This window comes from Semicossyphus pulcher, unplaced genomic scaffold (assembly GCF_022749685.1).
Source record: "Semicossyphus pulcher isolate SPU_LCO1_2020_fin unplaced genomic scaffold, fSemPul1.0.p SCAF_6, whole genome shotgun sequence".
NCBI classification, from domain to species: Eukaryota; Metazoa; Chordata; class Actinopteri; order Labriformes; family Labridae; genus Semicossyphus; species Semicossyphus pulcher.
The window spans coordinates 18,702,769-18,717,025 of NW_027211737.1; the positions used below are offsets into that span (position 1 = coordinate 18,702,769).

The 14,257-nt window shown below is 41.5% G+C and overlaps 1 protein-coding gene across 1 annotated transcript; it reads right to left on the reverse strand.

Annotated features, from left to right (window-relative positions):
* Positions 1 to 1,070: 1,070 nt before the first annotated feature.
* LOC138609964 (uncharacterized) lies at positions 1,071 to 12,996 on the reverse strand. The gene is made up of 13 exons (XM_069682647.1): positions 12,853 to 12,996; positions 11,710 to 11,821; positions 10,722 to 10,815; positions 9,945 to 9,999; positions 5,783 to 5,923; positions 5,534 to 5,694; positions 5,332 to 5,430; positions 3,710 to 3,855; positions 3,336 to 3,507; positions 3,121 to 3,233; positions 2,464 to 2,551; positions 2,264 to 2,323; positions 1,071 to 2,168 (listed from the first exon to the last, which is right to left on the reverse strand). The coding sequence occupies exons 1-12, from the start codon at positions 12,962 to 12,964 to the stop codon at positions 2,270 to 2,272; spliced, it is 1,347 nt and encodes a 448-aa protein (XP_069538748.1). The 5' UTR covers positions 12,965 to 12,996; the 3' UTR covers positions 1,071 to 2,168; positions 2,264 to 2,269.
* Between the last annotated feature and the right edge of the window lie 1,261 nt (positions 12,997 to 14,257).

A 14,257-nucleotide genomic window follows, 5' to 3' on the forward strand; every position in this document is an offset into this window, starting at 1 on the left:
CAGCCAGTGTAACCGCCAGGAGAGGGCTACAAATTAGAGATAGACCGATATGGTTCTTTCAGGGCCGATAACCGATTATTAGTAGTCAAGGAGGCCGATAACCGATATTTGAAGCCGATATTCATTTGCAGTAAAAGTGAAAATATTGGCGTCAAAATTTTGAATAATACAAACTCCAACACTTAACTTTGTTTAAATGCCTTTAAGCATATGTTTATTAAACAAACAAACAAAAAGCGCAGGGAGTTCCCAGGGTCAGCAGCATCTCTTATAAAGTTAACTGAACATCTAAATAAATAAATAAATAACTTCCTGTAGTTCTATAAAGTAAATAAAACAAAGTTAAATAAAATTAGCAAAGAAATGAACTTTTTCTCCTCTCCGCCGTGTGTGTGAGCACTCTGCATGCACAGCTTCCATGCACTGCTGATTGGCTGTTACCCGTGCCATGGCTCTGCGTGTAACCAATCAGTGCTGTGGGTGGGACAATGCTGGAGACAGAGTAGTGACTGCAGACAGAGAGGCGCGGCTGCATCAGAGGCAAAATAACCCAGTTTTAAATTGATCTCTTATCGGCCGTCGGATAAAAAAAAAAGGCCGATGCCGATATGCGTCAATGCGGCCGATAATCGGTCTATTCCTACTACAAAGTTACATTTCTTGTCATATAAAGACACGCCAACTAGTACAAATCTGGTATATCTAACTAATAAATATATAAACACTGTCAGTCATTCTAAATGTTAAACAGGAATCTGTTACCACACTGGTGATACTCGCACTGAATAATCCAACCCTGGCCTGCAGCCAAGAACAAACGTTGGCGCATGCGCACTTTGCAGTACGGGCCCGATATCTTCATGTAGATTTTGTTATGTTATTTTGGGTTGCAATTGTTACTGTTGAAAATTAGGTAATGCAGGTAAGCTTTACTCATTTCAATTAATTCACTTGCTGACTTGTATACTTTTAGTACAATTTACACAATATACATGGATTTTATTTACAACCCCTCAAAAGAAGTGTTACTGTGTCATCCAGGAGTGATGCAAAAAGTGTCCAAGCACAGGTCATTAAAAAATCTTTAATAAGTGTCCAGGAAGTGACAGAGCCGAGTTTGCAGCTGCATGAAAAGTTCCATTCTTTGAGTCGGATTACAAAAAGCATTTAAAGACAAGCCAGATGAGTCGAGGCTTCATACCATTAAAAATGTTTTTGGAAACCGTACACAGAATATATAAAGTCACACACAACTTGTAAATGAAGCATCTTGTAAGACAAGTCTCTTCCCTAATGAGGAGGACAATTAACACACGACACAAACTGACAGTGTTCACAAGAATATTGCAAACAGCCCGCAGAGGTTCTTCTACATTATTTGGGTAAAAAGCTCAAAGACTAATAAATACAGGTACAAACACTGGAGTGAAGGCAGTACATGGTGATATAGTCTTTAAGTAGATTTAAATTAGATGCATTTATAGACAACATGAAGGGCTCGTTAACAACAAGGAGATAAACATCTGTGCAGTAACACGTGACTGACTGCTGATCCGTTTTGTAAACTGTTGTATACAAGTTTTAAATAACAAGGTTGACTGTGGTTTATGAAAATATCATCACTTGAAAATGATTAACCAATGATTATAGCTGATGAAATACTTGGAGGCAGGAGAAAGCTTGCAGCTCGTATCGGTATGAAAATATGTTAAAAAAGAGTCTGACTTTAATGCCCGAGGGTTTTCACAGCATCTGTAGTTGCATTATTGCTATAGTAAGGACCTTCTGGTATCCTGTAAAGACCAAATGAGAGTCTTCAGGACGGTGTCATGAGATTTGAGGAGCACAAAGACTTGTGAACAACGAGGTTTTATCATGAAAAAACACTGTTGTTTCCTACAAGTTACTTAAGAAGAATTAAGAAGTCTTTTTCTGACTTTAACATTGATGTGCCACAAATATTCACATTCTGAGATCTGTTTTCATCAAACAACTACAATCACAGCTTCTCCAGTACTGACAAATAAAAGCACTTTTGAGATTTTCTATCTTTAAACTCATGAGATGATAAATGTTGGCAGTGATGATGCATCAGAGGTAACACCTGCCCGGCTGAGAGGAGGAACACCTGATTATTTGGTGGATGATCACTTGTCCTTCTGAATCCACTGTAAACAACAAATGACACACTCGGGCAGTTAGGCCAATTTGCACAAAAAGCTTGGCGCAAAATGCACAAACATGTTAACCGTGTCCAGTTTACCTGGGGTCAGAGGTCGTACTCTGCCGCACACTGCTGGAGGTACCATTCATACAGTTTCCCCTGTGGAGGAAAATTAACCGTGTGAGAGGTTTTATATAAAACGTTCTACATAACATGGATAGTATGAGCACATAATGAGCATGACTGCAGCTTGAACTTTTATACCAGACAGATTTAACGGCACAAAATAGAAATCTAACCTTCTTGGTTCTGACGACATCCTGGATGTAGTCACTGTACTCGGCCATCGCCCTCTTCTCCTTCTTCGTTAGAGTTGTATTCCTTCGGCTGAGAAAAAAAGAGCAGCACAACATCATGTCAATGTGTGTAAAATGTATACTCTGTGTTTGTGAAGAAGTGTGTGTGTATGTTTGAAGTAAACACACACATCCTCTTGACAAAACAGAAAAAGCTCTATATTTCAGACATTTCTCTGAGGAACAAAGATATTTATTATAAGGACTGAATTTTTAGTTACTTTTTCCAGGTATGGACCAAATGGATGTGTGTTTTTAGGGCAGCAATTCACAAGAATTTTCATCATAAATTAATCGTACAATAATTTCCTTGATGAATTGTTAAAAATCAGAAAATAGTGAACAATGTCCATCAGAGCTTCCTAAACTCCAAAATTAGATCTTTAAATGTCTAATTTTGTACGTTAAACAGACCAAAAGATGCTCAGTTTACATCTTAGAAAGCAGAAAATCTTCTCAACTGACAAACTAAACCAATTCATTTTGGCACTGTTAAAAGAATTATCAAAAAATATCTGCAGATTAATTTTCTGTAGATCAATACCAATAAAACTGCTGGTGCACTGTGTGTATGTTTGTTCTGTATAATTGTATACTCACCCTGCAAAATACTTTGCCAGGAAAAGCAGGAGGTAGCAGAAAGCTCCAAAGAAGATGACAAACACAACTTGTCCATCTTCTGGTATCCAGTCCCATAAGTACATCACTATCCCCTGTCGGACACATGATCAATAGACACTCAGAGATAGGTATATAAATATTAAATTATATTGTTTTTTAGTGTTATTTGTATAAATAAGGCCTGCGTGACTCACTGTGAAGATAAAGACAGTCCGAGCCGGCCCTTCGCCCAGCAGCTCGTGAAGCTGCTCTTTGGAGAAGGTGTTCACAATGAAGCTGAGGATGAAGAGGGCAGGAAGGACAATACCCAGAGCGCCGCACAGGAACGAGTGAAGGCGGACGCTTTTGTTGTACGTCGCATCGGCCCTGCGAGCACACAAAGGAAACCTGCTTTTAATATCACATTTTCTGCAGCGTGTAATATCTGCTGTGTCTTATCTCCTCTGTTTAATCATGATATGGTTTATTTGCTCAAAGACGCAGTCTCCCATCTTACAAAAGGTTATATTAGCTTTAGCAACAGCATGAACACAGTAACACATGCTTGGCTGTAGGCTGAGAGTCACACCTGTCCTTCTCCAGTTTGCTGCTGATGGTAGAACAAATGAGATCGCAGTCTTTCTCCAGCTGGTCCAGAGTCTTCTGAACGGCCTGGTTGATGGTCTTCTCGATGGTCTGACACACTCCATCGATCTGGTTCACACACCGGCTCGGCTAAACAACACAAACGCATGAGTGCAAAACCTATTTTATAACCTTGATGTGTTTATTTCTATCAAAAAACATTTAATTTATGATTACAAAGCAATGCAATTAGTTTGAAGTCGCATCTCTGTTTCTAAATGTTCCTGTTCAGCAGAACTCAAGGATAAGCTTTGCACTTGCAGGTACAACAGTTAGTTGCTTTAAAATGTTATTAAACAGAGACGTTTCCTTGTGCTCCTTCAAGTAGGCAGAAGTATAATGGTGCAGGATCTTGTCTTGAATCCATGACTAATAACAGCATCATAGCTAACCTCTTACAGACTTTCATGTTTACATGACCGACCTATCAGGAATGTCCTAACCAAACACTTTGATCCTAACACAGAGGTTTAAATCTGATGCCAGGGAAAATGTTGTTCTGTATTCTGAAGCCACGCCTATCTTATTCCAGCTTTGCAATGTACTTGCCAAAGAATAAAACACTTTGTACCTGATAAAACAGACTTTTGTTCTTGTGTATCTCAGTGTTTGGTTCCTAAGAACCTGATAGTTCTTATTTAGGTAGTTACAGACGATTGAACAGAATTAATAGAACCACAACAACAGCATCAGTTTTAGGATATTGGAGACATCGTGATCAGCTGTGCATCTTAAACAGAGGAGGTCTGGAAGCTTCCACAACAAACCCTTTGACTGACGGCCATGTGCACTTAGAAGGAAGTGAACTTACACTCGCTCAGCAAAAATAAATTGGAGGTCGGGAGGAACGCACAAATCTACCATCACTATTGGAGCTTTGTGGTTGTAGATCACAACATGGCGCAGCAATAATTCAAGACTGGGGCTGGAAATGTCAAAGGTGGCTGATCAGAGGCCATGGTTTACAACCCCTGGTGCCCCCCTTAGAGCAGATAACTGTCTCAGTCATCAGACGCTAAATGAATCATCCTGTTCCAGCCATCAGAGGCCACCAGGAGAGCTGGAGCGGAGAATTTACATTCGAGGATAATCAATGGCTGCAGATCCCCAAGGGAAGCAAAGAGTATTAAATCTAGACCCGAGATCAGACCTGGATCTGAGATATGTTTGTGTAAGGAAAATACTTGGTCAAGCTGTTTGGTAAGGGTATATAAGTGAGCACATTGTAAAGGAGTGCAGCAAGATGAAGCCCCATCCTGGAACATGTGATAGAAGACAAATGACATCCTGAGTAAGATAAAGTCTATCCAGTAGTTTGGTGAAAACTTTAAGTGGAGAAAAAGTTTCTCCTCAGTCATGTCGGCGTGGCTCTTGCTTACAAGCCATAATAGCTGACTAAATAACTGAAATATTGTGCTGAGTGGTATTTGGATCCACTTTCTCATCAATCCCAGACAGAGACTGATTATCGGTTGCCCTGACAAACTAAAAGCAGGAAGATTTCCGCTTATGTCCCATCCTGCTAATGGCCCATTACATGAACTTAAAGCACACAAACTGTCTCACCTTCTGCGGGTTGGGGATGTAAATTGTCGGCATCTCAAAACCACATTTGTTCAGACCTGGACGGCGACACAGTTCCTGGACTATCTGCATCATCACCCTCTGCAGAAACAAACAAGTGTAAGTCATTTTTTAGGTTAAACTTGACTTTTTTTAGGATTCAATCAATCAGGATTTGGTTTAAAAATAGATATTAAGTCGACACCTGTCTGTCTGTTTCCTTCCCTGCCTCGTCTGCCTTGCTGAGGTAGAACAGCAGCTTGTCCCCACATTTCTCACTCAGCTTCTCCACGATGTTGAGCGTGCGCTTGCAGAGAGCCTGGCCCATCGGGTCGAAGAACACAAACACCAGATCGGACTGTTCTCCTGCACACACACACGAAAAAATCACATCTGTGAGAGGAACACAACAGCTTTAGGGTGGATTGTAAAACTTACAGCTGCGTTGACATACCCAGCCAAATGATGGCGCTGTTGACATCAAAAGGATAGACCATGTCCCCGTCCACCAAACCCGGCGTGTCCACAAACGTCACCAGACTGAACTTCTTCTGCTTGGAGGTGGAGATCTCGGCACACAGATAGTCCATAACACCTGGAACATACACATATACACTGTGTGTGTGACGGTGCTTCCCTCAGGACACATTCAAAGTAACAACACGCTGAATATAAATAAAAGCTGCTTCTCTGCAGGAAGCTGTCACCTCTAATGACTGTATTACTGTGTGCTCCTGGAAGCCGCAGTGCGGTCAATACTTGAACCCCTGAGGGAGACCGGTGACTTTAAAGATCAAGAACACTGTCAACCATTTGCTGCTTCCTGGCTTTTGTGCATTTGTAATTGCACTGCAAAAATATAAAGGATGATTCTGGATAAGGATTTGTATGTTTGTTGGCTACATCTGAGAAAGAGTGTCAGTAAAAAGTGGGTTAAAGGCCACACCCTCACAGACAGAACTTCTGTTTTAACACTTTAAAACACTTTCAGATTTTGTCACGGTAATCTTTGTGCTGGAATCTGTTGTCATGGTTACACACAACAGCTCTTCAACTGGCAGCTTTAGCGTGGGGCGTGGGACATAAAGCTAGCCAGTGAAGAACGACTGTGAGGCAACGCACTGAGAGGTTACGATACTCCACTACAAACACCACAGAGCACCAGAACAGGATCACTATTTGGACAGACCCCAATAGTGACAAATCAAACCCCACCCATACCCACCACCCCACCCAATTCTCGCTTTACAACCCCCCCCCCCCTCACACACACACACACATAGGCCTTGGATGACACTGAGGCTGTTTCATAGGAAGAGGCAGGTGTTAACAGGCAGCACAAATCACATCCTTGTGCTGCAGCGAGCAGGGCTGCTGCTGCGGGGGCACATTAGCATTCCCTCATGTTTCTCTTACACCAGCACGGCCACAATATCAATGCATCTACATCCTAAAACACGTCTTAGAAGTATATTTCCACACGGGCTGACTGCCAGTATATGTGTAACAATGCAAAAGTGAATAAAATGCCGCTGATACAAACGTATGCATCCACTCTAGTTGCAGAAAGTCATTTAAGTAGGCTTAAAGGAAACGAGAGCGATACTCGCCAATGAGTGCTAAGTTCCTCAAGTGGCTGTTACTGAGAAGGCTGCGCTGTACACGAGGAAAAGGGCAAAGGCTGCAATAATGCTGCATCAGCCAAGACTAAAGAAGGACTTGTTGGACCAAACAGTTCAACAAGACGCAGTGCAAACACAACCGAAGCGAAGGAGTAAATTAAACAGCAACATACAACGATAATGAGTCGTTTCTCCCCTGAAGAACTCTCCAGTTCTCATGCAGGATGAAGTCTAACCTCATGACAACAGGTTGCTAAGATTAAGACTCACAGACAGAGTTAAACATCCTTCATTTAAGTCTGAAACAACATTAAGAAGTATCTCCATGCACATCCCGAAGGAGAGCAAACTGTACGATCAGCAGCTACTCCCACAGAAGGATCTATGCTGCTTTTCTGATGAGTCATCCACAGCCGCTGTGACAGGTAAACAAATGCCTGATATAGAGTATTTCCAGAGGCGGAGATGAAGTTCAGATAAAAAGATTTCCAGCAGCACATCGGTGGTGTTGTGCGAGGCTCGGGCCTGCTGGGTGGAGCTGCTGCTGCTGCTGCTGCTGCTGCTGCTGCTCCTGGATCAGGGCTGTGGCGTCTCTAACGGCTGTGACATTTCTCAGCAGCTCCTCCTGACTCCACTGCACTGCTGTCGATGGGGCGTGTGACTCACACGACATACCGTGAGCGCTCCGGTCCGCACCCAGTGAACCCTCGCTCTCCACACACTCACTGTCAACGCACACACATACATTACTCCCCTCCCCTCCCCCCTTCCTTGTGATGCTCCAACTCAGACAGCAGGCACACCCAGACTCTTCTGCACGACCACCTTAACATCTTGAAGCTTCAGACCACCGCTGACGCACACAGAGCTCTGATCAATTGTCTTAACACAATGTGCTTTAATAGCATCTCTCTTTTATTCATGTGAGAGGAATCTTCAACTTGCATCACGTCTCAGAAACTAACTGCACACATGTAGAGAGGGGACCAAGTGTCTGATTTATAGAGAGAAACTCAACACGTCAAAGCATGACTCAGTGCTGAGTCACCTAAACTCAACCTCCAATCACAAGAGACGACCTCACCTGAGATGAGCAGAATCAGAGAAATAATGACACAGCCATCAGTGCAGGGGACAAGATGCGGTTTTAAATGACGACAAACTTCGGCAGTTTCATTTGCCACACAGATGAGCACCGTCTTACAACTCAAAGGAAGCGATCTGTGACTGTGACTCACAATTACATTCATGTCCAGCTCACTGGTCCTGATGCTGCCTCTCTCTGCAGCATCATTGTTTGCACTTTATCCTCTTTATTTGCCCTCTGATGTTTTCATCATGATGCCAGCAGAGGGAAAATAATCAGTACAAAAACAGTCATTTAAAAAAAATTGTTTTACCGTGCTTAATTTTACTGATGAATATCTGTGTGTTAAGAGTGGACGTCACAGATGATGTCACTGGTCACGGCTAATTGCAGAACATGACATAATTAAGTGTAGCCTCAAGTACGGAATACACCAAAAAACAAAGATGATGACACTGATCGGCGTTGTTGCATCAATGTTGTCGTTTAAAATATCATCAGGTTTCTATATTGAGGTTGTAAACTTAAGCTTTGGGAGTAATTAGAGTAACCTCTACATTTCCGGGTTGAGGCTCGGACAATGGGCCTGAGTTTCAGCTAGTGTCGCTGAGCCAAGGCGCTCATGCTGAGCCCAGTAACTAGCGTCCAGTGCCTGGGCAGTGCCTTGCTAACGCGAGCATGGCCGCACTGCAGGGCTCCTACGGGAGCGTCAGAGCTTTCCACTGTACTCTGTAAGAGCTCTCTCTCTCTCTCTCCCTCTCAAATCAATTGAGCTCTGACACATAGTTCAGTCTATCTGAATATTTTATTATGTGCAGTATATTAACCGCTACACATAATTGCATCCATAATCCATTTAGTTGGTTTATAATATTTAGCATTTAACTACACTGACGACTGATTACTCACTTTTAAACACAGTTAGAATAAACTGTGATAAAATAGTGCATTCATGGATCTTAACAGCTGGAACAGTGTTGTTGTATTAAAAGAGAAACATATTTGATCCTTTCTTTATCTGCTCCTGATCATGTTACAGCTCCTGTTAGATAACAATATACCACATCAACTTTAAAACAATTAGCATACGAACAAAAGCTGAATAATTGTGTTTTGTTTAAACAGCTTATTTTTACTGCCCTCAAGTGGTCAAAGAAGCAAAAACAATCAGCCTTGTCATTCTGAAAGGGCTTTTAAATTGACATCATCATCACCATGAGGTTCACTGTATACAAAGTGATATATCGCCCCAGACATAATATCTCATTTAACCTCATTTTTTACCTGACTGATTCGATATTTAAAAAGCTTTAGGACCGAACAGGACTTCATTTGAAACAGGATTTATTTGTTCCAGAGTTTCAGGAAAAACTATGTTTTGATGTTCTGTATTTTAGAGCTGCCTTTTCTCTGCGTGCAAAAGACAAATGTGACATTAGGTTGCAGGAACCCTTTTACACAGTTCATTCTCCCGCCAAGAGATCCCAACATTGAGTATATACAGCATATGGCTGTGTATTGTTTTTTGGCTTAGTAGGGGTTGAGTACTTTGTTTGCATCTTTACACTGCAGTGTTGATCTCAACACAAGAAAGGAGGAAATAATTAATGCTGCTTCATTATCTAAGGCAGGGAAGATGCAAAGTGTCTTCTTTTGAGTGATAATCCTCACAGGAAATACACAGAACATTTTCTGTATGTTATGTATCAAGTTACTGAGCACAAAATGCAGGCAGACACCAAATCCACACATGATGACTCATCAAGAAACATAAAATGGATTTTAGCAGAGGACAAGTACAAAGCTGAGGCTTGGTGGTTCTCTTTTCTATCCGACCATGGCACATCATGCACTTTTCAAAAAGCATTCCTGAGCATCTGATGCTAAAACAAGAAGAAAAGACTTACCTTTGAACTCCAGGAGTGGTCGAAAGTGAGGGTAGAGATGTAGCGTAGCATTCCCCTGTGAAACAGTTACAAAACACAGACAGTGTGATAAATAGACTGATGAGACAAATATTACTGTGCAGTTCATCTGAGCTACAACAGAGTGCTTTCTCTTCTTAAGACTTTGCACTCAAGTCTGACACTCAGCGCTGCAGCTCAGTGCGCGTTCTTTAAGCTTTTCCTGTAGGTAGGAGATAATCCTTCCGCTCTGCAGTCCTGCAAATATATTATTCATCTTCATCACCTTCTGCACAGCGGGAGATGAACAGAGAGGCAGAGGAGGAGAGGAGAGAGAGGGACAGGTGTCTCCACAGCCTGTTTGTATGCTGCAAAGACGTCAGTGTGTGTGTGTGGGTGGGTGTGTGTGTGTGTGCGTGTGCGTGTGTGTGTACACAAAGCCCCTCATTGAAGCAGCATAGAGAATGAGAAATCACAGCTGACTGAGGGAGTGCCCTCCATGCAGGCTGACATCGATCATATCGCTTCATTAACCTTCATGACTGGCTGCAGCTTCAGATCCCATTATTGAAGTTAGAAATTCAACTGAATATGAAATATTGACAGTTAACAAACAGGAATAAGATCTCAGGATAAATTACAAACACCTTTAAATCGGGCATAAAAACAAAGCTGGCTGTTTTGTTTTTAAGCATTAGTCGGTTGATCTGCTTTAGGGCTATTATTCACACTGAATATCAAGTCTGTCTGTATCAGTGATGGAAATGTTGCTGGTCTTACCGTCAATGATTCTCTTTTACGACCACTTGTGATGAAAGTGAAGCCCTGAGTTTCGATGGCGACGCCTGCTTTCTGTATGTGCTCCTCAACATACCTGAAATTACAGCAAATACATAATTTGCATAATTTGCAAAGACTATTGTCGTGGCCTCATCTTCTCCCCATCCTTTTAGTTTTAAATGGCAAAAAATAATGAGAAATGCCCATTATTATTTTGAAGTGCATAAATTGATGTCCTTATGTTGATTATTTTGTCAAACTGCCGGGCCAAACCCCAGAGATATCCAATTTATAAAGATGGAAATCAGATTTGGGCCATTGAGTCGTCAGCCATTTTCCTCAATAAAAAACTAGAGCAATCAGTCGATTACAATTTATTCAATTTCAGTCAATTTATTTTATGTCAACTCAACTAATATATATTTTTTAATCATTTTAGCACTGATAACTTAGATAGCCTGCTGCATGCGCACAGAGAATGCCAGCTTATATGTAAGAGGACCAAAAAGTTGTTATGTGAAGCTGCAATCCCTTCCGTTTCGCTGAATTACAAACAATAAACTACACTTAGTCAAATAGGAACAAAAAAAGTACAGTCAGAAAAATAAACCTTGTACAGTCTCATCTTCTTAAATCCAGTAAGATTAACATCTGTAACATTTGCATAAAATAAAGGATAGCATGCCGTTTTATATTATGCAAATGATGCTCATCACAATGGTTAAAAAAAAAAGCTTCCTCTTAGAGAGAATCTGAATTATTTCCTGAACCAATAAATGCTGCTAAAAGAAAAACATGTCATGTTACTAACAACCGATGAACTAAACTGCAGAACGTTATTCAAACTACAAAGTACTTTTTAAACATCATGTGTGAAGATGATATTTCTGTGTCACTGGTTGTGTATCTCATGGAGACACATGAAGCAGAGCATGTGATGGTCAGGCAGCCTGGCACCACAGAGCCCATAGACAAAGAGATGTATTACCAGTTAATGAAGGAGCTCTTCCCTGCAGAGTGGTTACCCATTATCATCACTATTATCTTCTTTCTGGGAGGCAGCAGACGCACTCCCAGGCTGCTGGCAATCTTCACCAGGCCTGAGAACACAAAGACACACGTAAGCAGGGCATGCAGCATCACAATGTAATGCTTCAGATCAGCTGTAAAATAAAATACAAATACAGGGACAATAAACTCTGACTTATCCTTTAATTGGTATCAAGTTACTAAGTATTTCCAGGAAAGTTCTATGAAAATGATGAAGCCATAAAATTAAGTGGAAAATTAAGATATTATGAGTGAAGCTCAACAGTAGACAAGCCTGTTCCTGTCTCATTTGCTATACCAGAGTTAACTATGACAACTCTGCAGCTAATGCCTATTTACATCATTGACTAATCTTTTTTATTATTATTAATCAATTAGTTGTTTGGTCTATAAACGTTAATGGAAAATTTAGATCACTGTTCCCCAAAGCCCAGGGGGACATCCTTAATTGTTCCTTTTGTCCGCAAACCAAAGATTTAGATTAAGAGTCAAAACTAATCACAAAACTAATAATCATGTATCAAAATAGTTAGCAATTGATTAAATAGCTGACGAATAATTGTTTAATCAACTAAATAATGCCGCTGCAACTATCATTCTGTATGTTCACTAAAACAGGGCACATCGTGAGGCAACTCCTTAAGTGCAAAGTCTGCGCACGCACAGTGTGAACCTTATAGTATAAAGGGTTTATTGTTCAAGACCTCTCCAATATTTACTTTCACACACCAAAGAGACAAACGCCTGATTCAGTTTAGGCCCCTCTGGGCTCAACAGTTTTTCAACAACATGTTGCAGAGGTGTTACCTGACAGCCCGTTGAGGCGCTGCCCTGCAGCAGGCTGCAGAGGGGCAACACAGTGTGCAATGTCATCATGTGTTTGACACTATCAGCTGCTGCAGACCACCACCCTATATTCACATCAAACCACCTCGCTGTCCCACTCCCACCTTACTTTTAAACAGAGTTAAACTGAACCCCTAACTTACATAACAGCACAACTATGCGTGCTTGTTTCTGCTGTACGGTCCTAACTGTGCCGTAACGTCGCCTATGTTTATCCCGTGTGTTGATAATTTACCGTTTTCGGTGTCCACATAAAGACTGTGGCATTCTTTCAGGATCCTCTCACTCGGTGTGGTGATCGCGGACTCCAGTGGGTTCGCCACAGACCGGGGCTTTCTGCCCGACATTATGACGACCAGCCACCAGCCGCCTCTCTGCGGTTTCCCAAACCGCCGGGGGAAGAGTTTCAGTGCTGCACCAGCAGGCAGCTGTGCGGATGAAGTGCCCTCCTGCGGTCAAACGCTGACAGAACACCAAGTACAGACTCGACAGGAACAGTGGAGTCTTGCCACCTACAAGCAAAGAGCCCCGTGAGGTTTCAGAAAAAATAGACCTTACATCTTTGACATTTACAGTGTAAATGTCTGTTTATAATATGTAACATACTCAAAACTTTCTGTATCGTATTCGATATGTCTCTAAAATAAGTATAAATGTAATTTATATTTACACAAAATTAAACATTGGATTATTTATGGATATAATCAAGGACCAACTCAATATGAAAAGACCATCGACCTTATAAAAAAGAAACAGACAGAGACTGCTGCAGAAGTCAAATCAAAACTAAAATCAAATGAACTTATCATTTATGTAAAGATGTTGCTGTTAGTGAGTGATGAAAACTGACCTTTGACCTTTGCTGCTTGTTGAGCAATTTGATTGGTTGGTTCAATCCATCTCTGATTTTCTATGTGGGCCAACATAAACCTGCTATACAGTATCATTTTTGCAGTTAGCAGTTAAAGTGTAAGTGTAGTGTAAGTTTGTGCTTCTAGTTTGTTAACCCTAATCAGCTGATAAAGGTTCACTTCACATGGGAGAGTGGGTGATGACAGTTGCAACAATCACAGGCTGCTAATTCTAGCAACAAGAATGCTAACTGCTAACATGGTGGAGGACATCCTGATGCTAAACATGGAGGACGATGAGGAGGATAAAGAAGAAGACTTGGACGAGCTGCATTTAATGAACAAACTGTAAGTATGTGTCTTGAGCTGAAGGTAAGCTACTTCTGTGCTGGATGCCTCAGGCTGACGTTAGCTACAGCTATCAGGCAGCAGCTAGCTTGTGATTGGTAGTGCTGTTTCCATAGCGATAGAAGATTAATGTCTTTACCATACTGTACTCAACTTTGGCTAGTGCTCACAGGTAAAGCACTGTGTAAATCCACTGATGCTTTTTGTGGTTTGATTTGGATTGTGGTCGTATGTGGTTGTTTACATATGTATGGGTTTGTTTATCAGTCTTGCACAGAATTAATTTTGTGTTAATCTGGTTTGTTATTGTTGGAGTCATTAATCCTCAGCACCTGCTATAATCAATGCAGCCCCCCAATAGCTCCCCCAGGCCTCAATCTCCACAGCGCCTCTGCTGGTGTGGAACAGCGCGAGCCACAGCAGTCCAGTGCGGCAGGCTGC

What these genes read in the sequence shown, in the direction of transcription:
- LOC138609964 (XM_069682647.1), bottom strand. Translation starts at nt 12,964, where the DNA reads ATGTCGGGCAGAAAGCCCCGGTCTGTGGCGAACCCACTGGAGTCCGCG. An exon ending in TTATGTGGACACCGAAAACG is followed by an intron (nt 11,822 to 12,852) that starts GTAAATTATCAA and finishes TTGTGTTCTCAG; the next exon opens with GCCTGGTGAAGATTGCCAGC. An exon ending in GTAAAAGAGAATCATTGACG is followed by an intron (nt 10,000 to 10,721) that starts GTAAGACCAGCA and finishes ACTGTTTCACAG; the next exon opens with GGGAATGCTACGCTACATCT.